This window comes from Callorhinus ursinus, unplaced genomic scaffold (genome assembly GCF_003265705.2).
Source record: "Callorhinus ursinus isolate GAN/ISIS: 27379988/994484 unplaced genomic scaffold, GSC_fseal_2.0 scaffold116, whole genome shotgun sequence".
NCBI lineage: Eukaryota > Metazoa > Chordata > Mammalia > Carnivora > Otariidae > Callorhinus > Callorhinus ursinus.
The window spans coordinates 327,426-353,973 of record NW_027397178.1 but is presented as its reverse complement, the minus strand read 5'-3'; the positions used below and the strand labels follow the sequence as shown (position 1 = coordinate 353,973).

The window sequence follows — 26,548 nt, the reverse complement described above, 5'->3', positions numbered from 1 at the left end:
TTTTCATCCTCTTTCTCAGACACCATTTTAGCTTTGGGATATAGTAAAAAATGTTTTTGAAGAGATTTAATATTCTATATTACTAAGGAAGAAAACATTACTTGCTATCAATTATGTAAAGCAAAGATATTCACTTGTCTATGACTAAATATAAAATATCCTCAAAAGCTTTCAGTATGACTTTATTAACCCAAATTACAATGGGATTTGGTATTTAGATAATTCTACTGTAATTCCTCCCAAACCAATAAAAATAATGAAATTTAAGTTAGAAAAGGTTTACAGGATAATTTAATTCAGTCCCTCATTTCCAGATATAGCAATCCCAGAAAGTTTAAACTCAAACTCACAACCAATATATGGGAAAAAAACATAATTAGATCCCAGATGTTCTGCTTCTGCAACCAGTATGCTTTCAAGTCATGCCACTAAGAGGATGTAAACTGAAAATATTCTTCAAATTTCTTTCTTGGGTCTATGTTTGTTAGTTTGTTTTTTAAGATTTATTTGAGAGAGCGCGTGCAGGGGAGGAGAGGCAGAGGGAGAGAGCAGACCTGAAGCAGACTCCCCACTGAGCAATGAGCCAGACCCAAGGCCCTGTCTCAGGACCCTGAGATCATGACCTGAGCCGAAATCAAGAGTCGGACAGTTAACCAAAGAAATCAAGAGTTGGACACAACCCACTGAGCCACCCAGGTGCCCCAGTTCTATGGTTCAAATAAGTTATTTGTGATAGTGATCAGAAAAGCTACTTAATAAAGGAAAACAAGGAATAAGTCTTTAAAAGTATTTTAATTAATATAATCTCTTGAGATCAATAACATATTGTAAGTTTTCTGGGGTAAGAGTGTATTCCTAAATAAGGCACTGCTGGCAAAAGGGTAAAGAGTCATTTCATTTTAAAATAAATGCCAAAAAATCAACTTTACAAAATAACTTTATCACTGCAAATCATTTTTAATTAGAAATACAGACAACAAAATTTAAAAAAATAGAAAAACAGACAACATACAAGCATCAAATTGTATTCTTATTCACCAACATGAGCACACCTCCAAACAAACTAATACAAGGGCAGATACATAAATATATACAAATAAAGGAACATACCCAAATAACAAGCTACAGATTCACCTGCCATTTCCTGAGACCAAAATCTTCACATAAATATGCTGGCAAATACAGCAAAATATCAATATAAAGGAAAGCATATATACATATATGCATAAATACCAGAATATAAAGTGACATGTAGATATATAACATACGTGCTTATATACATATACATAAACACCTAGTTCAGTTGGAAATAACACAGACAGAAAACAAATGGTGATCTACAAAACAAGCAGTAATACTGTAACCTTTTCACTACTGGTGAAAACTCAACAGTCACAGTAAATTTGAGTTTAATATAATGCTCACACTTTAAATGATGGAAACAGGAAAAGATGCCAGACCCTAACGCCACTCCTGCTGACACTGAGTTCCTCATTAAGTTGAAAATGTAATAGCATACAAAGGTTGGTGATCTCATTCTAACTAGAATAAAGATTATGTGCTAAACGAGATCACTAAGAGTGAACAGAGAAATATTCTGTAAAGTGAGCTAAATTCTTTTTACTTTAAAGGCCCTGCTAGAGATTTGCTGCTGCTCTAATTCACGACTTGGAGAGGCAAAACTAAAAAAGCTGTTGCTGGGTTCAGGTGCTCTGGGAGAACCCACAAAAAACGGTCTGAAGTGAAGATCTCCATCTCCACCACCCCGATTTCGAACTGGTGTACTGTCCAAAGGAAACTTGGAGTTGTTCCCTAGGAAAAAAAAAGGGGGGGGGGGGAAACTTAAGCATCTATTTCCTTACAGATCTTTAGGAACAAAAACACAAAATTATTTAATAAATATTTTAACAGAACTCAACTCCTATGAGACAGTAAAATATAAACCTAACGTTGGATAAAGAAAAGGGCTATGATGGCTCCCACTCCCTCCTACGACCACAGTACATACCATACCTTCTGCTGTGACGCAGTTTCCAATAGCCATGACCTCATTGCCAAAAGTAATTTGACACAATGAAATATGCTTTTAGTAAAGCTAGAACTTACAATTCATAATTTTATTCATTATCCAGGTAATCTACTTCAAAGGAATATTGTGTGTGTATAAAACCTTTTATCCCAGGTTCTTTAAGAATAATTTTTCTTTTAAAGATTGCCATAAACACTCTAGAAAATATATGACAACTATGAAAAATTGGCATATACTCATGATCCAAGACCAATTAGAATAACCTTAAGAAAAATCAGACAATAAATCTGATTAAATAAGCATTTAACAACTTCCACCGAGCCATTCTTTGGCTTCTACAAGTTTTAAAGGGAACATGTAACTAAAGGAGAATGCAGACTATACCTGCTTCAAGCCAACAACTGTAGCAAGAGGTGAAAGTAAAAAGGTAAGTGTACATAAAAAGTGGAACAGGAAAGAACTAGTGAATATGAAAGAAATCAAAATAAATGTGGATCGTAACAAGGAAAAAATATCTACAATGTTAATATACAATAACACTTTGATTGACTAAATTATAATTATGACTAACTGAAAGTTAAGCAAAAACTTGTTTTTGTTTCAATTCTTCTATCTGATACACCTCATTACTTCCTGCCCTTTCTAGGACATCTCCTCCCCCACTAAATCTTTTCCCTCAGCCTATAATTCAAAAAAATATATATTTAGGAAAATCAAGCACAAGAAACCTCACTTTTTTATATGCAAAAAATAATTTTTATTAATAGCATAGCAAAAATCTATTGGATTCTGTTATATTAAGAGTAGTATAAAGAGGGGAACTCAGGAAGAGATATGAGATTCATTGCATTTGCCAAAGCACCTAGAGAGCAAAAAAGAACTGGTAGCTTCCTAGATTATGCACTTCCAGAAGGCAGGAATCTTATCTGGATAATCCTTATATTCTCATTGCCTAGGATTATGTCTAGCAGCCTAGAACATGAAATATGTTTGATAAATATTTGATAAATGAACAAAAGTGAACCAACCAAACAACCAACAATAACTTAAGAACTGTACAATCAGTATTGCCATGTGAAAGAAACTGAACATGGCCTTCTTGAGGAAGGAGATGGTTGTGTGGGCTCTGAAGATAGTTTTGTGACCTTGACCAATTTACTTACTTTCTGTGCCTTAGTTTTCTCATCTGTAAAATAAGGATAATAATAACTACATCATAAAGTTTTGAAAAATAACAGGAATACATGTAAAATTCTAACAGTGCCTAGCACTTAGTAAGGAATCAACAAATGGCTGCTAATACTATTATTACTACCCCAAGGAAGTAGCTTTTCACTTAAAGTACCAATTTGCAAACTTTTATTTTGGAAAGATTTATTCTCTGTTTACATTGAAGATGTAACTTAACCACAAGCAAATAAAATAGATAAAAGCAAAGATGTACATTTGAGAAATGGATGAAGAATCTGGAGCCTACACCACTCTAGGCCTTTGGAGTCCCCACTGACTTCCTGGAACTGTGCAGAACACAATGTGAAAGATTTAAAGAACAGTTTTTGGATATTACATGTCCCTTCTTACCTAATGGAAAGCCAAAAACACCAGACTGTGCAATCATGGATGGTTCAAGGGTACTTTCTTGGTTAGCAATAGTGATGTTTCGCAGCCTAAGGCTATCATAGAGGCCTTGGAGCTTTTGATACTGACGATTTCGTTCCATAAGTTTCTCAGAGATGTCACTGAACTTTTTCTTATATTCTTCTAGCACTTTCTTCATGGAGGTGACCTCCCCCTTCATAGAGGTCAATTCTACATCCTTACTCTGTATTTGCTGAGTATATATCTTCTCCATCTGTTTCAGATGGCCCTCAGCCTTGCTGAAATTATATTCTTGATAGAGACGCTCCTGATGTACCTGTCCCCCAAAAAAGATTTTTAAGTTATATATTGTAAAACTTTAAATGCAAAAGAAAAAGAAAGACTTACACTGGGATGTTATTAATTGAACATTTAGAACCAGGTTAAGCAAACTAGATGTACAATAGGATGGTTATTATAGAAAATAATACACTGTGTCAGTAACTGCATAGGAAAAAATTCTGGAGGAACACTTTCAAACTGATACCATTATACTAACAAAAGAAGTATTTGTCTAACCTTAACAAGTGACATGGAGTCTTAAGGTTTTTAAGAAATAATTTCATATTTCAAGTAATCCACACTGTGGAGAACAGATTGTAAGATAGTCTCCAATTATCCCTGCCTCCTTAGATCTTAGATCCTCCCCTTGAATGTGGACAGAAACTGTGACTAGAATACAGGATGCTGCTTCATGAGTACATTACATAAGACTATAAAGTCTGCCTTAGTAGCACTTGCTGGCTTTGTAGAAGCAAGTAGCCATGTTGCAAAGGGCAACAAGGCAAGTAACTGAGAGCAGCTTTGGGGCAATAGCCAGCAGAATACTGAGGTCACATTGAATCTAAACATAGACTGTACAACCTGCACCGAAATTAACTCAATATGAATCACAGACCTAAATGTAAACATGAAACTATAAGATTCCTGTAAGATAACAGAGGAGCAAATCTAAACGATCTCTGGTTTGATGGTGACTTTTTAGATGCAACACCAGCAAGCACAATCTACAAAAGAAAGAATTGATAAGCCAGACTTCATTAAAATTAAAAATTTCTGCTCTGCAAAAGACAATGTCAAGAGAATGAAAAGACAAGCCATAGACTGAGAGAAAATATTTGTGGGCCGCCTGGGTGGCTCAGTCGTTAAGCGACTGCCTTCGGTTCGGGTCATGGTCCCAGGGTCCTGGGATCAAGCCCCACATCAGGCTCCTTGCTCATGCTCCTTGCTCAGAGGGAAGCCTGCTTCTCCCTCTCCTACTCCTCCTGCTTGTGTTCCCTCTCTCGCTGTGTCTCTCTCTGTCAAATAAATAAAATCTTTAAAAAAAAATCTGTAAAAGACGTATCTCATAAAAGACTGTTATCCAAAACATACAAAGAACTCTTAGAACTCAACAATAAAAAAAGGCCAATTTAAAAATCATACTAATAAAAGAACTGAAAAAAAGAGAAAATTTCTTGTAACATCTGACTTAAATACATAGAGAATTCTTAACAAATCAGTAAGAAAAAAAACCTACAGCAATTGAAATAAGCAAATTGAAACAGGCAATTCATAAAAGAAAAATACATGAAAAAAATACAAGAAAATGTTTTCATCTAAAAGTCATCCAAGAAAGGCACATTTAAAGAATAATGAGATTCTCGGAGGGGGAGATGAACCATGAGAGACTATGTACTCTGAAAAACAAACTAAGGGTTCTAGAGGGGACCGGGGTGGGGGGATGGGTTAGCCTCGTGATGGGTATTAAAGAGGGCACGTTCTGCATGGAGCACTGGGTGTTATACGCAAACAATGAATCATGGAACACTACATCAAAAACTAATGATGTAATGTATGATGATTAACATAACATAATTAAAAAAAAGAATAATGAGATTCTACTTTACTCATATCTAATTGGTGAGTAGAAAGTATGGAGAATCAAGCACTTTCATACACTTAAGGGAACACAAAATAATAGGCCCCAGGCCTAACTGGAGGGCAATTTTAAAATACTGTAATTTTGGGGGCACCTGGCTGGCTCAAAGCATGCAATTCTTGATTTTGGGGTTGTGAGTTCAAGCCCCACATTGGGTATAGAGATTACATAAAATGAAATCTTTAAAAAATAAATAAAAAATAAAATACTGCAACTTTTATTTATTTATTTATTTATTTATTTATTTATTTATTGAGAGAGAGAGAGAAGAGCACACAGGGGAGGGGCAGAGGGAGAGGGAGAGAATCTTAAGCAGGCTCCACACTCAGCTTGGAGCCGGACTTGGGGCCTCGATCTCACAATCCTGAGACCATGACCTGAGCTGAAGTCAAGAGTCGGATGCTTAACTGACTGAGCCACCAGGCATCCCAAAATACTGCAATTTTTACAACTTTGAAATATATTTATCCATTTTCAGGAATTTAATCTTAGCAACTTTTTTTATAGCTTGAAAATAAATTATGATACAATTATTAAAATTATGATTATGGAGTAGCTAATTGAAAAATACATAATAAAATATTCATAAGCATAATGTCAGCTTTAACTGATATTACTCTTACTTTCAGACAAAATATATATTTATACACAGAAAAAGTCCAGTAATACCAAAATAAAAATATCAACAATGATCTCTAAGTTATGGAATTATAGTTCATTTTTTATTTTCTTTCTTTTGGATTTCCAACAATAAACCTATTTCTTTAAAAACAACAAAAAAAAACATTTATTGGGATGCCTAGGTGGCTCAGTCAGTTGAGCGTCCGCCTTTGGCTCAGGTCATGATCCTATGGTCCTAGGATCCAATCCCAAATTGGGCCCCTCTGCCCCTCCTCACTGCTTGTGCGCTCTCTCTCTCTCACACACTCTCTCTCATGCTCTCTCAAATAATTAAATAAATAAATAAATCTTTTAAAAAATTATTAAAAAGAATGTTTTCTATATATTCATAAAAAATGAGGGACGCTTGTGTGGCTCAGTCGGTCAAGCGTCTGCCTTCATCTCAGGTCATGATCCCAGGGTCCTGGGATCGAGTCCTGCATTGGGCTCCTTACTCAGCAGGGAGCCTGCTTCTCCCTCTGCCTGCCACTCCCCCTGCTTGTGCACTCTCTCTCTCTCTCTCTCTCTGACAAATAAAAATAAAATCTTGAAAAAAAATGAATATAAACACAATGAAGGAAAAAGATTAGAAGCTTCCACATATGCCTCAAATCATACTCTCCAGAAAAACTAGCCTAAGCACTAACCTGATACGTCCAGAAGGCCAGTGCACGAGAGCTAATGTCCAACACAATCTCTGGTCGAAGTCCTGCCAATACCATGGCTTTATATTCCTCTGATGGACTGAGTTCTGTGCGGACAATGTCTAGCTTTCCAGAAAGGGTACTATTGCAGGCAGGGCAGATAGCTGGTGAACGACTAAACTCACCACTGCCATGCTGATCACAGAAGATGTGAGAGCAGGCAGTGACCCACGCATAACCAGAGAGTTTGAGGCGACATTTGCGATAGTTACAAAGCAGCATGTCTTCACACAAAGACATAACACAGAGTGAAGTCTCCAGATGCTGAAAAGAATCCTAATAAGGGGTAAATGAAAAGGTCAAATAAGTCATACTTCAATGAAAATGAAATGGAGCATGTTTTCATTTTATTATGATAAAATAATATATTTTATTGTTTGTATTTATTATAATCAACATATTATAGATTTCAGTCACTCAACAATATTAACTGTGCTCGCTTGTGTAAACCCCTAAAAAGCCCATGAAAAAAATTTTTAGAGAAAAAATTAAAGACACAAGTGGTCCAAATCTTACTAAAGCCAAAAATAATATGTACATGGAAAATAAAGTTTAGGAACATTTACAAAGTACAAATAAAAATTAATTAGTGCCTTTTGCCATTCCTCAATACCTAAACAAAAAAGCCAAATTTACTACCATCCATAGTTTGCTAGAATATTTTAGTACCACTTCTCACACGTGGCAGATATAAGTCCAGGCACCAATTTCAGCCATTCTTTAGTGAAAAGTGTTTTATAAGTTACTTTTTAGGTTTTTCATATCCTTTACCTGTGTTGCCTTACCTAAAAAACAGTAGTAATCTGATTGTATTAAATGGAAAATAATTTAATTCATCAAAGCAAATGACCATTATGAAACCTGAAAATCTGTACAAAAGCTGATTTATTTTATCATCAAATAATTCACCATTAATATAAATACTATTGAATGCTATACTGTCAGTAAAAGTTTGTAAAACTAAATAAATACTTTTAAGTAAATAAATACTCTGAAGTTACTTTTCAATATAGTGTCCACTCTCACTACTTTTACTAACCCAAACTGGACAGCAATATTCTGGATATACCAAAATCATATATTGTATGAAATAACTGTGACACACCAATTATACACCAAGGAAAATATTCATATTTAACACACTTATTAACCAACAAATTCTGTCAAGAATGTTGCCTTGATTAAAAAAAAAAATGTTCGGGCGCCTGGGTGGCTCAGTCGTTGAGCGTCTGCCTTCGGCTCAGGTCATGATCCCGGGGTCCTGGGATCGAGCCCCACATCGGGCTCCCTGCCCCGCGGGAAGCCTGCTTCTCCCGCTCCCGCTCCCCCTGCTTGTGTTCCCTCTCTCGCTGTGTCTCTCTGTCAAATAAATAAATTTAAAAAAAAAAATGTTGCCTTGGTCACAGGGGTCCAGGAGGACGCTCTGACATCTTTACCCCAAAGTACCCACTGAGTTAGTCTCCAAGGGTAAATGGCACTTTGCAGCAGGAGTCATAAGGCCTATTTTACCTCCAGCAGGATAATAGGCATAGGAGAAGCAGAAGAGCTGGGAAGTTTTAAAGCTGAGAACCTTCTTAGGCAGAGCGGGAGGTGCAGCTAATTCCAAATTTTCCACGACTGGGGGTAAAGAGCCAATTCGGTGAATTGTCCCAAGTTACCGAGGGCCAAGTTTTTGGGAATTAGACTCACTCTGGAGTTCTTGGCCTGCTTTCTGCACTCTACAGAGAAAATGACAATAATAATACAAATAAAATAACTAACCTGAGGCGCCCAGAAAAAGCGCGGGAAAACGCCGATGCCTCCACAACTCTAGACTACGCTAGCAAGGATTCGCAGTGCCTCTCCAGTAAGACACAGAACGCATGCGCAGGGTGGCCCTGGAGCCTGCCGGGTGGTGGGCACAGGGCTTCCGGCCGCTCAGGATCCTGGGACCTGTCAGGCTGTGGCACCTGAACTCAGGCGCATATCCCCACGCACGCGCGTCTCAGGCGCTGTGAGGGCGTGAATCCCCCTGAGCATGGTCCAGGTTTCCCACTTGGGAGCCCCACAGATACTGTCATGGAGTGCCGTTTACTGCCCTCAATTGGCACAAAAGTAACATCCTAGGCTATCCTGGGTATAACATTCGAGGTCAGAGTCTCCTGAGTAAGAACAGGGCGGAGAGTGGGACAGTTGAGAAGCTAACAGGGCCGGCTTGTGCCCCTACCTGAGTACACGCAGGTGTTGTGTTTGTCCTGGGAACTCTTGGGGAGGACCGGCTGGGCAGCACAGACTTGCTAAATAGTTTCAGGAAAAAGTTCCAGAAATTTGAGATACCTGTAATTGGATAGCTACCACCTCGATGTTGAGGTAGATTCTGCCATTTTATTTTTCTAATCCATTTTGATAAAGACATCTTTCTAGCTTTTACACATCCTCTATATACACCTAAAATGGAACTTTTTCTTGGTTTAGAATCTGTGTTACGAACATTCATTACAACGCCTGTAATGAAGCGAGAGGATCGATCGGGTGTCAGCTTTTTTGAGGTGCTCTGCCTGTGTGTTCTCCTGGACCTACTTGTAATTGTTTAAATGTTTGTGCCTGTTTTACCCTAATGCTCTTACCTGTCACTTTCTTTTCTGTTCTTTGTAAACTGTGATTTTCTGCTCAATCTAGAGGAGTCTGTTAGAATCATATTAGAAACTAAGCTGAGGAGGGCTTGAGGGGTCCTTGGAATACAAGCCTTAATGCTGTCTTTTGTGGCCGGCCACCTGTCCACGTGTGACCCCATTGTGAATTAGTAACAGATACAATCCAATGAATCAGCAACACAATGGACACCAAGGCCCCGCAAACCCCTTTCTGGGTAGTGAATCTCTAATACTAACCCATTCTTCTTCAAACAAAAACCTATCCTAACTAAACAACTTTCTGCTAGTTTTCTATCTACTTGCAGCTTGTTCACAGTAATTAGAAAGGGTCTCTTGACCTTTGTATAAATTTCCTAAAATGTCTTTAGAGTTTAGAGTGGTAACTTAATTCCAGTGGTACAAATTGGATTCAAACAAAGTTGGGGGTTCATGTGTAAACCCCTAACATCTATTTTGGCTATCTGAGCCTTTTGTGCATTTTCTGAATTTAACAATGGCAAATGTAGTACAACAAAGGAGTACAATCTCAAAGTTAGAAAACACAAAGCATTCAAATTCAGCCAGTACCTAACTTTGTGATCTAACTTAAACCTTTGTACTGCAATATGATCTCTTCCTGCTTCATCATTAAGACCACTGATTCCCCAAACCTTAGTGTTCCCCACCTGATTTTCCCACCAAATCAGTTTCAAATTTCCAACCCATTTGGCTAAAAGCCCGTAGGAGTAACATATATACATATATATGTATGTATATGTATGTATACTTTTTTTTTTTTTTTTGCCAACACGTTTTGCCAGATAGAATAAAAGGGAGCAGGGTGCTACAAAGTCTTAATATCCCATTAATCTGGAACACCAGGAACTGAACTAACCTGCTTCTCAGTGGCACTGTGTCCTCTCCTGTTATGGCATAAACAAACCCTTCACTGGCTCTTTTCTAGAGTGCTCCTGGGGATGAGATTACTGAAAACAATCAAGGCTGAGATACAAAGATCCATCCACCAAAAAGAACTTTTTTTTTTAATTTTGGTTTTTATTATTAAATATCAAGCATACAAAAAATGTGTGAAGAATGACCATCACTCAGCTTTAATAAACTGAAATCCTTCTCACATATGATATTTTTTTAATGAAGTAACACATTACAAATACAGCTGAAGCCTCCTGATTTTCCTCCTACCTCTCCAGAGGGAAACAAGCCAGATTTTGGTATTTATCACTCTCATGCATGCTTTTATATTTTTAGTATATATGTATACCTTAATCTTGTTTTGCATGTCCTAAAACTACTAAACCTTATCACATAGCACCTATCAATACACCATTTCATTAACCTATTTTTGAGATGTAGTCAATACACCTATCTTGCACTAATTCACTTTAACAGCCAAATACTACAAATACACCACAATTTATCCATTCTTCTAAAGGACATTTCTTCCAGGTTTTTATAATTAAAATCAATACTGCAATAAACTTTCTGTACATGTCTCCTTGAGTACACATGACAAGAATTCCTATAAAATATAATACCTAGAGACTGGGTTCATGCATAAGCAACTTCAAATAAATTTCACTGCCACCAGCAAAGATGAGATCACATTGCTTTACACTCAGCAACATATGCAAGTGTCAATTTTTTGTTTTGTTTTGTTTTCATTTTTGCCCTTATGATGGCAGTGAAATGGTATCTGAATGTTGTTTTAATGTGCAATTCTTTGATTACTAGTAAGATTCAGCTTCTTTTCAGGTGAATGACTACTCAGGGATTCTCATCAGTGAATTAACTCTTTCAGATCCTTTGATCATTTTCTAGATTTATATGGAGTCTTTTGTTGGTTACATGGCATGCAAACCTAAGTTTGAATTGTAGTGTACACAAATTTATCAATCTTTCCTTTTTGTGTTTATGTCTATTCCAATGTCATCATATTCCTTGTTTTTCTATAGGTTTAAGGTTTTGCTTTTCATTTATAGATCTTTAATCCATTCTTCCTAATGTAAGGGTCTGAATAAAATCTGACTGTACAATTTGTGCTTACACGCCACTTATACCATTTAATTACAGGTTATTTTCACCTTTCAAAAATGATTTTTTTAATCATAAAATTTAATATTGATCTTATGTAGATATTCTAAGTACCTATCAGTTATATTATTTATATACCACATTTCTCTAAGAATTTCAAGATAGCAATTTCTCCTATTATCATTGAATCTTAGAATGTTAGCATGATCTAGGGACGCCTGGGTGGCTCAGTCATTAAGCATCTGCCTTCGGCTCAGGTCATGATCCCAGGGTCCTGGGATTGAGCCCCACATCAGGCTCCAAGCTCGATGGGAAGCCTGCTTCTCCCTCTCCCACTCCCCCTGCTTGTGTTCCCTCTCTCACTGTCTCTCTCTCGCTCTCTGTCAAATAAATAAATAAATAAAATCTTTAAATAAATACATGTCTTGCTGAAATGCCATTAAAATAGTTGCCATTTTCCAGGGACTTAAAAGAAAATTTAATGGAGGTTTCAATTCACTTCACATATTTTTGAGTATCTATTCTGGGCCAGGCATTACAGATAAGGAAGTTTTCCTGCTTTCACGGAGTTTACAATCTAGCAAAGAATCTAAGAATGATAAAAGCAAATATTTTACTCCTTCCTTTGGTGCCTCTTACATTTTTGCAAGTTGATTCTATAAACCATTTCTGGTGCGAAAAGTCAGCTTCCATCTTTAATTTGAAGAATCATCTACCTTCATGCTGGAAAGAAAAAGACATTTTTTAATACTACCTTGAAATGTATAAACAGCTACTCAGTAGAAAACTGATCAGTAGAAACTCATCAGTAGAAAACTGATTAAACCACTTGAAATTTAATGACTTCAGAGTATAATGTTTCAGTAACTCTCAGAATCAGTTTACTAGACCTCTTTCTTTCATAGTCCTAGGTCAGTGCTATTCAAATACTTTTGTAGTCAAAGGGGTTTCTAAAAACTATATCCTCATGTTTTCATATTAGTTTTATTTTCAGTCACAGGTAATTCTTATCTAGATTCACCACCTGCTTTGTAATTGTATGACTCCGCAAAAATCAGAAGACACTAACGGATGGCCAACCCATCCAAATGGTGCCCTGAGTGAAGACAAGTCAGCTTTGATATATGATGGACTAAAATCCCACTACCTAAGGCTCCAAGCAGTGAGAGGAACAGCCATCAAAATTTATCTCCAACCATTTTAATAAATGCTTTAAGGAACATTTATAAAAATAAAGCTATCAAGTCACTCTTTTTTTTCTAAGATTTTATTTATTTGAGAGAGAAAGAATGAGAGAGAGAGAGCATGGGGGGGGAGGGTCAGAGGGAGAAGCAGACTCCCCACTGAGCAGGGAGCTCGACATGGGTCTCAATCCCATCATGACCTGAGCCGAAGGCAGACGCTTAATGACTGAGCCACCCAGGCGCCCTCAAGTCACTCTTAATAGGAATCACTACATCTAAATTTTTAAGTCAACTAAGAGCTAGAAGAACCAGCTAGAGAGACAAAACCAGCTAGAGAGACAAAATGAGGAATAAGATGATAAATAAATTGATGCCAAAACAAGATCAATCAACTAAAGAAAAAGTTACTGGAAGAGTTATATAGAGATACACAATATAGTCCTTATCACCATAGTTTGCCTAATTCTAAAACTAAATTAGGCTTTGTGTGCTGGAGATAAACATAATGAGGTATAGGCCAATTGGCATAAAGATGCATATAAGCAAAAACTGCACAGGGACTTTGATGATAAAACAGCTTACATCTTTTGAGCGATTACCATATGCTTAAACAATGTTCTAAGCCCATGCACTTATTATCTAATCTTCAAAGTCAAATCCTATTCTTTTGAATCCAGTACTATTATTCTCATCTTCTAAGATATAAGGACACTCAGACACTGAGCTGTTAAGAAACTTGCTAAGGTTACATAGCTGATTAAGTGACAAAGGATGGGTTTGAACCCAGTCTGACTCCAGAATCCATGTATAACTATTATACTAAGCAACCTCTCAACATCTTTAATTGCCTTTTTTAAAAAATAAAAATTTTTGTAGCAACTTAGCAGCTGGTCATGAAACCATAAAGCTGAATTTTCAAAGATTCATATGCATATCAAAGCTTCTCAATTTTAACATAAGCCTTACCATAAAAGAAAAATGTTGTCATCATCTATTGTATATCCAGGACCTATAGCACCCAGGAATTCCAGGCTGGGAAAGAATGAGACTCAGATCTAGTTTTGGTCTCCTGAAACTTCATTTCTGCAAAAGACATAGCCGAAACTAAAAACTATTTCAAATGCTGATGTTACTTTGAATTATTTGCATTTCCTGTATTTCTCCCTCATATGTACCCCATTCTCTGCTGAAACGTGCAAGTACAGGTAAAGAATAGAAGCCTGTTCCGTGTAGGTTCAATTATACAATACATGAATATAATAAAGTCAGAAAATAAAGGTTAACGAGATCATACTTAGAATGCGATTCTAGAGACAATAATCCCTGGTATTTGAGAATATCCTGTCAGATAATTTCTGAAGTAAACATAAGTATATGAAAATGTTTAAGCATAAAAAGGATTGCACATACTGCTCTATAACTTGTTTTTTGTTTGTTTGTTTGTTTAAAGATTTTATTTATTTATTTGACAGAGAGACACAGCGAGAGAGGGAACACAAGCAGGGGGAGTGGGAGAGGGAGAAGCAGGCTTCCCGCCGAGCAGGGAGCCCGATGTGGGACTCGATCCCAGAATCCTGGGATCACGACCTGAGCTGAAGGCAGACGCTTAATGACTGAGCCACCCAGGCGCCCCTATAACTTGTTTTTAATGTATCATAAATACCCTTCCATTTCCAGAAAAGATAAACCTCTATCATAACTTTTAAATGACTATATAGTGTCACATTTTATGATCTTGACAAAATTGACTTAACCAACTCTGGGATTCTCTTAATCTTACATAAAGATAATAAAATAGTGGTAAGTTTAAAACTGCCAAGTAAAGTGGTTGACAGAATTATACCAGTTATCAGTGCTTTTTCTGTAGTGTTTGAATATTTAGATTAAGGATTCCTGACCCTGGTTCTACCTATCTCAAGAAGATACCACGAAGATCAAAGCACAACAAAGTGTTGTAGTGTCCAGATCCATAATTCAAAGATTTAAAAGAACTACCTGGGACTGGAGGCTAGAATCCAGTAAGAATTCCAAGAAGCAGATTTCAACTCCAGGCATTTGCCCTAGCTTTCGTCTGCTCAGAGCATATGTTTAATCAGGGTGATCAGCTGAAACACAGACTTAACATGAATTTCATCATGGCAAACTGAAAATGACTGATGAAGGGCAAACCACCACCGGCTCCTCATCTCTAACCCAAGTGAACCCTCTTAAGGTTAGAACTAAGGCTTTTTTAAACTACCAAATTCCAGCCACAAAGAGCACCGGGCCCCAAAACTTAGTAAGTGATTAAAAATCCAAATGAAGGGGCGCCTGGGTGGCTCAGTCGTTAAGCGTCTGCCTTTGGCTCAGGTCATGATCCCAGAGTCCTAGGATCGAGTCCCACATCGGGCTCCCTGCCCAGTGGGAAGCCTGCTTCTCCCTCTCCCACTCCCCCTGCTTGTGTTCCCTCTCTCGCTATTTCTCTCTCTGTTAAATAAATAAGTAAAATCTTTAAAAAATAAAAATAAAAATCCAAATGAAGTAAAAATAGTTTTCTTTTACACTTACCTCTGGTATCAAATGAATCAGCTTCTATCTAGGAATTAGCTGAACTACATGATCTACCAACTACCTAAGCATCATCTTTCCAGATGTATCATCTCTGGAAAATAAAAAGTAAGTAAATAAAGATTATGATTATATGACTTGAATGCACACCAGCCTACTCCCAAGTCATACTGCATAGCCTCAAGGAAAATTAACCTCAAGGAAAACTTCATTTTTTATATGAACCTCCAGTCAGTAATATAAATTGACTCATTTGGAGAACGTCATGAAATGCCCAAACTCAATATCACATTAGGACAGGTCTTCTTACACAAGCTCAGCTTTTTGTATAAATTTAAAAGTTTGGGGGCGTCTGCCTCCAGCTCAGGTCATGATCCCAGGGTCCTGGGATCGAGCCCCACACTGGGCTCCCTGCTCAGCGGGGAGTTTGCTTCTCCCTCTCCCTGGGTCCCCCTCCCAGCCTCGCACCCCTGCTCATGCTCTCTCTCTCTCTCTCTCAAATGAACAAATAAAATCTTTAAAAATAAATAAATAAATAAATAAATTTAAAAGTTTGGGTAAAACTATACAATGCTGTGAATTGTGCAAGACTGTTGAATCACAGATCTGTACCTCTGAAACAAATAATGCAACATATGTTAAGAAAAAAGAAAAAGAAGAAGATAGCAGGAGGGGAAGAATGAAGGGGAGTAAGTCGGAGGGGGAGACGAACCATGAGAGACGATGGACTCTGAAAAACAAACTGAGGGTTCTAGAGGGGAGGGGGGCGGGGGGGATGGGTTAGCCTGGTGATGGGTATTAAAGAGGGCACGTTCTGCGTGGAGCACTGGGTGTTATGCACAAACAATGAATCATGGAACACTACATCAAAAACTAATGATGTAATGTATGGTGATTAACATAACAATAAAAAATTTAAAAAAAAAACAAAACTATACAGTAAGTCTAACCAAACCCTGACAATAAGAGAACAGGTATGGAAAAGGAAGGAGCCGTGTGCTGGCTGCAACCAGAGCTTGACAGCCATGGGAAAAATTCAGCAATATGGGGAGTAAGTGGCATGGGATAATGCCAACCTCTCCAAGTCCGCAGGGTGTGTAACTGCAGAAAACCCTTGTAACCAGTCATTAAATTCACAAAATCCTTAAAAAAAAAAGGAAAGAGCCAGGAACTCGTAAGATAAATAAGAAGGCTATCTGGGGCCCCTGGCTGGCTCAGTTGGTAGAACATGCAACTCTATGGAAAGGTTTTGAGTTCAAGCCCCACCTTGGGCGTGGAGTCTACTTTAAAAAAAAAAAACGAGAAGGTAATCCAAAATAGTTAACATTTTTTTCAAAGCATGTTTCAATTTCATTTCAGCCAATGCTGACTGTATTTAACCTTTACTCTTGGTAAAAATTTATCACAATAAACTAAGAAAACCTTCCTCTGACATAGCAAAATGGAATTAGCATCATTTGGCGCCCAAGTTGGCCACAAGATGGCAATATAAGAAAAAGCATAATTTCCTCTTCCAACACTTGAGTGTAATCTAACTTTTAGGTGAAAAAGGCTGGACACAAAACTCATCACTGCAGGCAACCTTCAAACTATTCCCTACTCACCAGATTACTAACAAGAAAGTTTCTTATATTGCATTTAATGATAATTGAAAACTTACTAAAAATATTAGTTATATTTTTATCATGTTCCTTTCAATGAAGCAATGTGAAGATTTAAAAATCTATAACCTCAGATAAAATCTAGCTAGAAAGACAAGATTCATGTCCATGGGGAGTACCAAATAAGCAATAGAGCAAGCTATGCTAAGAATAATAATCACTGGTCACAGAAATCTTCATGAAGATAAAAGGTGCAGGTCCTGAATGAGCCTTAAAATTGCACTTAAAATAATACTGTATTGTATAGTTGAAAGCTACCAAGAGAGATCTTAAAAGTTCTCATCACAAGAAAAAAAACTGCAAGGGCACCTGAGTGGCTCAGTCAGGTAAGCGTCTGCCTTCAGCTCAGGTCATGATCTCAGGGTCATGGGATCAAGTCCCATGTAGGGGGGGCCCACTTCTCCCTCTCCTTCTGCCTGCCACTCCTCCTGCCTGTGCCCTCCCTCTCTCTGGGTCAAATAATAAATAAAATCTTAAAAAAAAGAAAAGAAAAAAATTGCATTCTCTAATAGGTAACACCACATTCAGCCATTAAAATTAAATTAAATTAAAAATTAAATTCTTCAACCACACCAATCACATGGTAATTGCTCGGTAGCCACATGTGGCTAATGGCTACCATACTGAACAATACAAAACATGTACAAATGTACAAAAACACAGAAAGTTCTGTTGGACAGCAGCACCTTAAAGGATGGGTATGACTAAAATACACTGACAGGAAGTAGTGGTTACCATTCTTGAAAATTCCTACTATCTATCAAGAACTGTAAAAAACATCCCACTCAAACTTGACAATCCCATATTTACAGGGAAATCTGAGGCTCAGAGAAGTTAAATAAATTTCCCAAGGTCACCTAGCTATTAAGAACTAGGATTTAAATCCAGTTCTGTGGAAACTCCCAATTTTCACCTCGCCACGCCACTTCCTGCATGAAATAGAGGCAGAGCTACAGAAGATGGTTTGCTTCAGCATATAATGAAAATGCTATTGTGGCACAGTAGGTCAGAAGGAAACTGAGGTATTTTAAGTACCTGAGACATATAACCAAAGTGTTATTTTAACTCCTGTCCTATAGTTGAATAATACTCTAATTATGTAAGATGTTTTCAGATGGGCAGCATATTACATTAACCAAGTGAACAGAAACAGGAAGTAAGACTTAAAGTGCAAGGTTTCTACAGCTTTAACAATGTCTACCTCAAAACTCCATGATCCAAGTATTCCCTACAGGAGAATATATATATATATATATATATATATAAAGGTGCAACTTCTCTATTTGAATCATCTCACAAACAACCTAGATTGTAAAAGTTCTGGTCTCTGTATCATTGGCACATAACCTAAAGTTTAGGACATAAATCCTGATGTTAAACACATGATACCTTTGCCAATACATGATGCTCCCTGCAGGACTTGAGCTATGCTTCAGCAAATGTCATTCTACCACGTGAAGGCCATTTCATATTTACTGAGCATTGAGGGAGCTTAAGTACATAATTTGTAAATTCCCCCATGAACTATCAATGACCCACGCATTTTGTTCCCTGTAAGAAATAAATGCTTCTAAGTGTTGGTGCCCATGGCCAAAATGTACATTTTACGTTATGTGAATAGGTGCTTCATGAAGGCCTGATACAAACTACAAATTGATTAATACCAAATCATCTGATGCTTTGTTTTAAGATTACTACTACTGCTCAGTTGTACACTGTTCCATGCCAACTACTCAGTGCCTACTCTGTCTCTAGCATTATAGGTTATAACAGCAACTCAAAGAACCTATCTTTTTTAGATAGAAAAGACACATAGACATGGGACATAGAGAACACTTTAAGGCCTATCTTAGTCCAAGTTCAAGTACTTGCTTTATGGTCCCATCAGCCTTTAACCACTCCTACTGAGAATGTCCAAATCCAAGCCCACTTGATTGTTAGGGCATCTACAGCAGATGTTACAGATGCTTTCACAGTGCCACTTCTGGACTGGCAGCCAGGGGTCTGAAGACCCAGGCCTTCCTTCCTCCATGGATTCCATCTTCAACCTGAAACAAAAGGAAAACAATACAAAACTTCACATAGGAAGTAAATGCCCAACTGTCACTTGGCATGGCTCTCTTTTAGGGATAGCTCTCTAAGACACTGCTACCAGAACAGATTCCAAGTTTTGCTTCCCACTCACTGTCAGCTACTTTAGAAATAGTGATTGTTTTGGGGTGCCTGGGTGGCTCAGACAGTTAAGCATCTGCCTTCAGCTCAGGTCATGATCCCAGGATCCTGGGTTCGAGTCCCACATCAGTCCCCCTGCTGAGCGGGGAGCCTGCCTCTCCCTCTCCCTCTGCCTGCCGCTACCCCTGCTTGTACTCTCTCTCCTGTCAAATAAATTTAAAAATCTTAAAAAAAAGAAATAGTGATTGTTTTTAACCTCTCAGAGCATATAGAAAATAAAAGTGGGGAGTTCAGGAACATAGACCAACCATTCAGCTCATACCAAGAGCCCCAGTCTCATTGCTGGTGTAACAAATGAAAATACAGTACCTAAGGGCTTTGCATCAAAACAGCAGGAAAGAATAACTTGAAATCAGAATACAGAAGGCAGTAAAACTGCTACTCTGGTAACCTGACATTTTATCTATTTCATAATACTTAGTCTATCTCAGAATTTATAAAGCACTTTCTAGATTTACCTCATTTTGCAAGTACTATGTCATCTCCATTCTATAGGTCTGCAAGCAAGGTTTGGAGTCTAAATGGCAGGCAGCTTCGTGGTTAAGATAATGGATTTTGAAGTCAGACAAAACTGGATTTGAATCTTGACTCCCCCACATATTTTCAACTTCTCTAAGCTTCTGATTCCCTTTCTGAAAAATGAAGACAAATATCACCTACCTCTTAGGACCTTTGGGAAGATTAAATGAGATAAAATAAACATAAAATACTTTGCACAGTAGCTGCCATGTACTGAAATACTTAATATGTTGTTTCTATTATTAAGTGTCCAAGCTCACCCAACTACTGAATAGGAATACGGAATCCTGTCTAACAATTTCACTTTTCACAATAATCTTGAAGCTGAGAAAGACATTCAGATCCCTCATAAGGTCCTTCCAAATGCAAGGTACTCCTAATGGAAAACTAGATGATTTTAGCCGTTGTTGTTTTTTTTAAGATTTTATTTATTTCAGAGAGAGAGAGAGAGAGAGTGCATGAGCAGGGAGAGGGGCAGAGGCAGAGGGAAAAGCAGACTCCCTGCTGAGCGGGGAGCCTGATGCGGGACTCGATCCCAGGATACTGGGATCACGACCTCAGCCAAAAGCAGACACTTAACTGACTGAGCCACCCAGGCACCCGATTTTAGCCTTTTTAAGACTTAAAAAAAGATGCCGGGTGGAAGCCGGAGCCGCGCCTCCCGCACGGCCCCTCCCGCCAGCCCGCACCTCAGATGAGAGCAGCGCCTAGACCAGCACCAGCAGCGGCTCCACCAGCTGCTGTCGGCTCACCTGCTGCTGCACCCCGGCAGCCAGGTCTTGTGGCCCAGATGGCAACCGCTGCAGCTGGCGTAGCTGTGGGCTCTGCTGTCGGGCACACGATAGGTCATGCCATCACTGGGGGCTTCGGTGGAGGAGGCAATGCTGAGCCCTCAAGGCCTGACATGACTCACCAGGAGTTTCAGGGAACCCAGCCAGCACACCAGCAGTTTGGCCCATGCCACTCTGAGATGAAACAGTTTCTGGAGTGTGCCCAGAACCAGGGTGACCTGAAGCTTTGTGAAGGTTTCAGCGAGGTACTGAAGTAGTACAGATCTGTAAATGGATTAGCTTAATCAAGAAGTTCAAATTGAAGATATGGAAAATCATCTCTCATGACCAAGTTAATTTAGCATAAAAATATAACTGATGGTGAATATATAAAGTGTAAAACCACCAGTTAAGCTTCTCCTTCATCATTAAATATAGCTTTCTTCAGAACTGGAATGAAAAAGGTTGTTCTTACTGTATAGTTCATTGAGATGGTTTGAATTTGGGGTTGGGCAGATGTTTGTGTGCCTCCTTAAATCACCTTCTGTGATGTTCTCATTTATGAATTAATTAGAATAAAGTGATTTTCTCCAAAACAAAAAAAAGACTTAAAAAAATAGGGGCACCTGGGTGGTTCAGTCATTAAGCGTCTGCCTTTAGCTCAGGTCATGATCCCAGGGTCCTGGGATCAAGCCCCACACCAGGCTCCCTGCTCAGTGGAAAGCCTGCTTCTCCCTCTCCTGCTCACCCTGCTTGTGTTCCCTCTCTCTCTCTCTCTCAAATAAATAAATAAATAAAATCTTAAAAAAGAAAAAAATATATATATATATAGCTTTGATAGGATTCCCAGAAGCTTTTGTTTTGCATGTTTACATCCTAAAAAACATTTCCATTTTCCCCAACTTAATGCTAAAATATGAGTTTACCCACTCAACACCATAATTTCAGAAAGATATCCAACACACATTTTGCTAAGTAAACACTGGAAACATGCCCCCTCTGCCCTTGGTAAATACAAAAACCATGTGGTTTCTCTGGTTCATGCTGCCATTACTTCTCAACATTAAATACAAGTTCACAGCAAAATAAACCATCCCTTAAACTGAAGTGGGCAAAGATATATTCACATAAAAGCCATCAGCGTGGTTTTGCTTTTAATAGAAAATCCTTTATTGCTCAATCAAGACATTTATGGTGTTGGTTGGTTTCTGGTCATCACTGTGCACAAAATAAATATAAGTAACAGGAAGCACTGCATGTTTAGAGTCCTTATAAATATATCAAAAACCACCTGAACTGTCATATGTGACAAGTGAATTATATACATTGTGGGGGCAACAAGAAGACTGTAAACTACCTAAATGTTGACCAATAAAGCTTAAATAAATTATGGTATGCACATACATTAGATTACGGTAAAACCATTATAAAGAACGTGGATGGGGGCGCCTGGGTGGCTCAGTCAGTTAAAGGTCTGCCTTCAGCTACATAACTTCCAGTCAAGATCCCGGAGTTCTGGGATCAAGCCCTGCATCAGGCTCTCCGCTCAGCGGGGAGGCTGCTTCTCCCTCTCTGGCTCCCCTTCCCACTCCCCCTGCTTGTGCTCTCTATCAAATAAATAAAATCTTAAAAAAAAAAAAAAAAAGAATGTGGATATTCTTTATTTATTCATTTGGAAATCCTAAGTGGGAAAAGTTAGATAACTGGTAGAGTATGTAAAGAAGACGGGAGGGTGAAATACATGTATTTGCTTATACTTACATAAAATATCTCAGAAAGGACACACAAGAAACTGTTAATGCTGTGGGGGCCGTGGGGAATTAGGTGGCCTAGACTTCGTGATACACGCTTTGATCCCTTTTTAATTTTGAACCACGTGAATGTATTATTTTCAAAAGATAACATTAACAATAAAACTTGAGAATTATAAGGATTATGATAAGTCGACAACTGTCTATTACCACATTCCATCCACTAGTTTACTTCTTTCACACCTTGGGCCTGTAAGAACAGCGAACACCTACATTATATTCAAACTGATGTAGATCAAGGAGGAAAATAGGAATCCATTTATACTCAAGGTCACTAGGCAAAACTTTTTATAAGAAAAAAGATACCCAAAATAAATGTAGTGTTTACTTCTAGAAGGTATCTAACATTTAATATAATACCTGGCCTTCGTATATTTTGATTTTCAAAAGCGGAGCCTCATAATGGTTCACTCACCCACCCAAGGTCACTGGAGAAGTAAACTGTGGTGCTAGTACTTGCTTTAGGCTTGTCCTGGGCTAAGGCCCAATTTCTTCTTTAGTATATATTAGGCTTTTTAGGGAACCCTCACCACAGTGGCGACATTAAAATTGGGAGCTCCTCTTAGGACTCGGTAAAATCAAGTATCTGGGGTTGCTGCCGAGGCTCACTAAGAAAGCTGGAATGCTCTGAGCAAAGACTAGGGCAAAGACAACATTTGCTACAGTTCCTGCAAACCCAGCAAGGACCTGGGCCCTGCAGACATGAGAAAATTAAAGTGTACTGGTCTGAAACTCCTCCCAAGGTCTACCCTCTTACCCAGGGAGATATAAGTCGAAACAGCATTGGGATAATAACAATACCTTTCCCTCCAAGCAAAATGAATCCAGGCGATTTCCAGGAACACCGGCACTCTATACATGAAGCAGAGTCTATTGTTTCTGGGTCTCGGGGAAGGAAGGCTGACCCAGTGCTGCAGAGACCCATGTGGAAATAAGCCAGGCAGAGCATTTCCCTGCCTACCCCGAGGCGCCACTCAGCCGAAATTAATCACCTTGTGACTCACACACACTCCCCCATGCTTGCTCCAAATAAAGGGCTGCATCAGGATACAGGGTTCAAATGGAAGAGAAATTCAAAACAGTTAGGGAGCAAAATTAAGTGCACACTCACCAGCCTACCACCAAAACGGAGAGAGTAAGTGGAGAGACAGGAAGCGGCTTTAAAGAGTGGCCTCAGAGTCTGATTGGCTAATGAGTTAAAAGCAGATTCCCTCCTCCTTTACCTTAAAAGGTGCCGGAATAAGGCCACCCCCTCCTTCACCTATTTGTCTCTTACGGAAAAGTGATGCTACTTGCCCTATTTTTAGATTGAATTTTTTAAACCAAGTTTCCTTTTGAATTAATGTACTCAACACAAGCAAACATAGGCTAATTCAAGCTGTGTATACACATTCTTTGTTTAGATGGAACTGTAAACTATTTTCATTCCTTTAGGAGAATTTCCTAACCTTTGTGACCTCAAAATGGTTACTTTATGCAAGGTAACAGGTTTCATCATAAACGGTCTAGATCCATTCAAGTTAGAACTTACCTTCAGGGTAATATTCCAGTTAACAGGACTAGTGAATAAAAGATGGGTGTGGTTAAGGGCTCAGACTTTGAAGTAAAATTTAGCTGTATAAACAAACCTTACTAAACTAAACCTTATCTTCTTAGCATTCTTTTTTTTTTTTAAGATTTTATTTATTTGTCAGAGACAGACACAGCAGGAGCTGGATGTGGGGCTCGATCCCAGGACCCTGGGATCACGACCTGAGCTGAAGGCAGACACTCAATGACTGAGCCACCCAGGCACCCCTCTTCTTAGTGTTCTTGGCCAGTTACTAGCACTAGTTCAAACTCCTTTGTCTTTTCTCAATTCTTCACAAATTTACTGTTTCTTTGTCTAAAGGTATAAAAGTTTCCTGCCCTGGTCACTTCTTCCAGTCTTCATTCTCCTGTGAAGGCTCCTATGTAAGTTAAAAATTCAATAAAATGTGTCTGTTTTTCTCCAGTTAATCTGTCAGTTTAATTTTCAGACCCTGACAGAGAGTAGCAAATGAAAATCTCTATTTCAAGATGCTGCACAGGGATATTCTAGGACATTTCACATAAACTGTGATAGTTTGCAAGATACTTCCTAGCTGCATGATCTGGAATAAATTTCTTAAACTCTCTGAGATTCAATTTCCTCCTTTATACCATGGGGGAGAGTAATACCTACCTCTCATATATACGAATGGACAAAAGAGTCTCGTATATAATGACTGGTCATAGTACCTGCTCAATTCATGTTCTTCCATCCTTGCCCATTCCTCATTCTTATACAGAGAGGAGATGAAAAAGTAAATAACTGCTTGCATGAGTTTACTTATACACTTCTATTTGTCTACACATTGTACAATTCTTTCTAGATACAAGTGAATCAATGGAAATTAGCTTTTGCTCCTAAATGTTGTGATTACAGACCTATACTCACTGATAATTTCCTGCTTCCTAACAATCGCAAGGGTACATTGAAGATTTTTTTCTTCTCCAATAAGAGATATGAGTGGATCATTTTGGAACCCCAGAAGATGAGTATAGGGCTTTCTGAAATCATCGTGAAAAAAGTACTTTAGTAAAGGGCTTTGGAATACCAAGATGACATACAAAGGCAGAGAGGTACAGACCCTATGTGTTTTAAGGGGGTTGTAAAGGAAAGCCTGCCCAATCTCTAAACTGGATTCCTGGAGAGGGGAATGAAGAAAGAATCTGGGTCCTGGATCCACTGAGTTGCAGATGCTGAAATCAGCTGACTCTACAGTCCTGCAAGAGAGCATTTAAAAATGTGGAGCCCTGAGTTGCTCTAAGTGGGACATTTTGGTTTTGGGCCACACTAAGCACTAAACAAGTGGGATCATCTGCCTTCAAAGAACCTTACTGACCTATGCAATGATCTACTTGAACAAGATCATCATTCCAGCGCCATAAAATAGTGCGGCCATACCATGTAAGTGAAAAGCAATAAAGTAGAGGACTTACTAGACTCTGTGTTTGGGGATGAATGTGGGAGTCAAGCCCTCCCCCAAGCCCTAAGTATTTTTGGGTAATTTGGGGGAAGTAAGAAGCATGTTGTTCTTAGTAAGGCATTGAGAAACAACAATCTCCCCACCCTCCACACACTCTCTGAATTCATGGAAGAATTTATGTCAGTTACATAACTATAGTTATCAAATGATACAAAGATGATACAGTATCACAGATTTAGCCCATTATCCCAAATTCTTGACATTACCATTATAAACAAACAAAAAAAAAGTAAAAGAAAGCAAACAAATCTCCCCCCAAATCACCCTTTTTCAGAAACCTCCTTTCTCATCCCCCTCTCTAGTCGCCTCCTGCGGCAGCTACTCTGTTCAGTCCCTCTCGTGCACTTAATATTTCTCTTCATCTTTTCTTTCCCCATTTCCATTCTTCCATAGGGCTCATCTCCTTGCATAAAATCCCTGACCTTGAGATCCCTGGGATAAATATTAGGCCCCTCTACCTTAATCACAATCTTTCTTCACCAGGCTTTTCAGCTGGTTCCTTCCTTCTTCTCTGGACCTTTAATTCCTTCCCCTGCCCATCCTACCCCATCAGTTCCCATGCTGACACCTCTTCTCTTTCTGCCCCATTGGTCAGGCTCTGTGGGTCTTCTGAAACTTTGCTACTATTTCGTTTCCCAAAAGTTGAACAAATTTATGATGCCAGAGAAATATGAATATTGCTGGTATATACATGGAAGACATACAAAAAGTATCATAACAATTTCAAGACCAAACAGTAAACTCACGTTTACATTCTGTAAATATGATCATTGAAATTTTTTATTTTAATTATTTATTTGAGAGTTAGAGAGAGAGAGAGCACATGGTTGGGAGGGGCAGAGGGACAGGGAGAGAGAAACTCTAAGCAGACTCCACACTGGGCACAGAGCCCCACGCTGGGCTCAATCCCATGACCCTGAGCTCAATCACTACCTGAGCCAAAACCAAGAGTTGGAGGCTTAACCAACTGCACCACCCAGGTATCACCAATTATTAAAATTTTTTATCCTGGGGCGCCTGGGTGGCTCAGTCATTAAGCGTCTGCCTTCGGCTCAGGTCATGATCCCAGGGTCCTGGGATCGAGCCCCGCATCGGGCTCCCTGCTCCGCGGGAAGCCTGCTTCTCCCTCTCGCACTCCTCCTGCTTATGTTCCCTCTC

General features: G+C 38.7%; 1 protein-coding gene and 2 non-coding genes across 10 annotated transcripts; all 3 read right to left on the bottom strand.

Annotated features, from left to right (window-relative positions):
* Positions 1-785: 785 nt before the first annotated feature.
* Positions 786-23,444, bottom strand: CCNB1IP1 (cyclin B1 interacting protein 1). 8 transcript variants are annotated; one of them, XM_073889726.1, is made up of 9 exons: positions 23,142-23,444; positions 19,699-19,872; positions 18,881-19,056; positions 15,348-15,441; positions 13,767-13,883; positions 12,256-12,339; positions 6,896-7,228; positions 3,611-3,944; positions 786-1,812 (listed from the first exon to the last, which is right to left on the bottom strand). In XM_073889726.1, the coding sequence occupies exons 6-9, from the start codon at positions 12,307-12,309 to the stop codon at positions 1,610-1,612; spliced, it is 924 nt and encodes a 307-aa protein (XP_073745827.1). In that variant the 5' UTR covers positions 12,310-12,339; positions 13,767-13,883; positions 15,348-15,441; positions 18,881-19,056; positions 19,699-19,872; positions 23,142-23,444; the 3' UTR covers positions 786-1,609. The 8 variants fall into 8 exon arrangements, with proteins under 8 accessions (XP_073745827.1, XP_073745826.1, XP_073745825.1 ...); XM_073889725.1 differs by lacking the exons at positions 15,348-15,441; positions 19,699-19,872 and having other exon boundaries at positions 18,877-19,056; XM_073889724.1 differs by lacking the exons at positions 15,348-15,441; positions 19,699-19,872.
* LOC112833477 (small nucleolar RNA SNORA79) lies at positions 12,650-12,797 on the bottom strand. The gene has a single exon (XR_003210638.1). It is a non-coding gene; the product is annotated as a small nucleolar RNA SNORA79 (small nucleolar RNA).
* LOC112833479 (small nucleolar RNA SNORD126) lies at positions 14,869-14,945 on the bottom strand. Its single transcript, XR_003210639.1, has one exon. It is a non-coding gene; the product is annotated as a small nucleolar RNA SNORD126 (small nucleolar RNA).
* Positions 23,445-26,548: the final 3,104 nt, after the last annotated feature.

Excerpts from the sequence above, each read along its gene's own strand:
- CCNB1IP1 (XM_073889726.1), bottom strand. The coding sequence starts at position 12,309 with ATGGAAGCTGACTTTTCGCACCAGAAATGGTTTATAGAATCAACTTGC. Across the intron at positions 3,945-6,895 it reads TGGCCTTCTGGACGTATCAG|GTACATCAGGAGCGTCTCTA; the intron begins GTTAGTGCTTAG and ends TTTGGGGGACAG. Across the intron at positions 1,813-3,610 it reads TGTTTTTGGCTTTCCATTAG|GGAACAACTCCAAGTTTCCT; the intron begins GTAAGAAGGGAC and ends TTTTTTTCCTAG.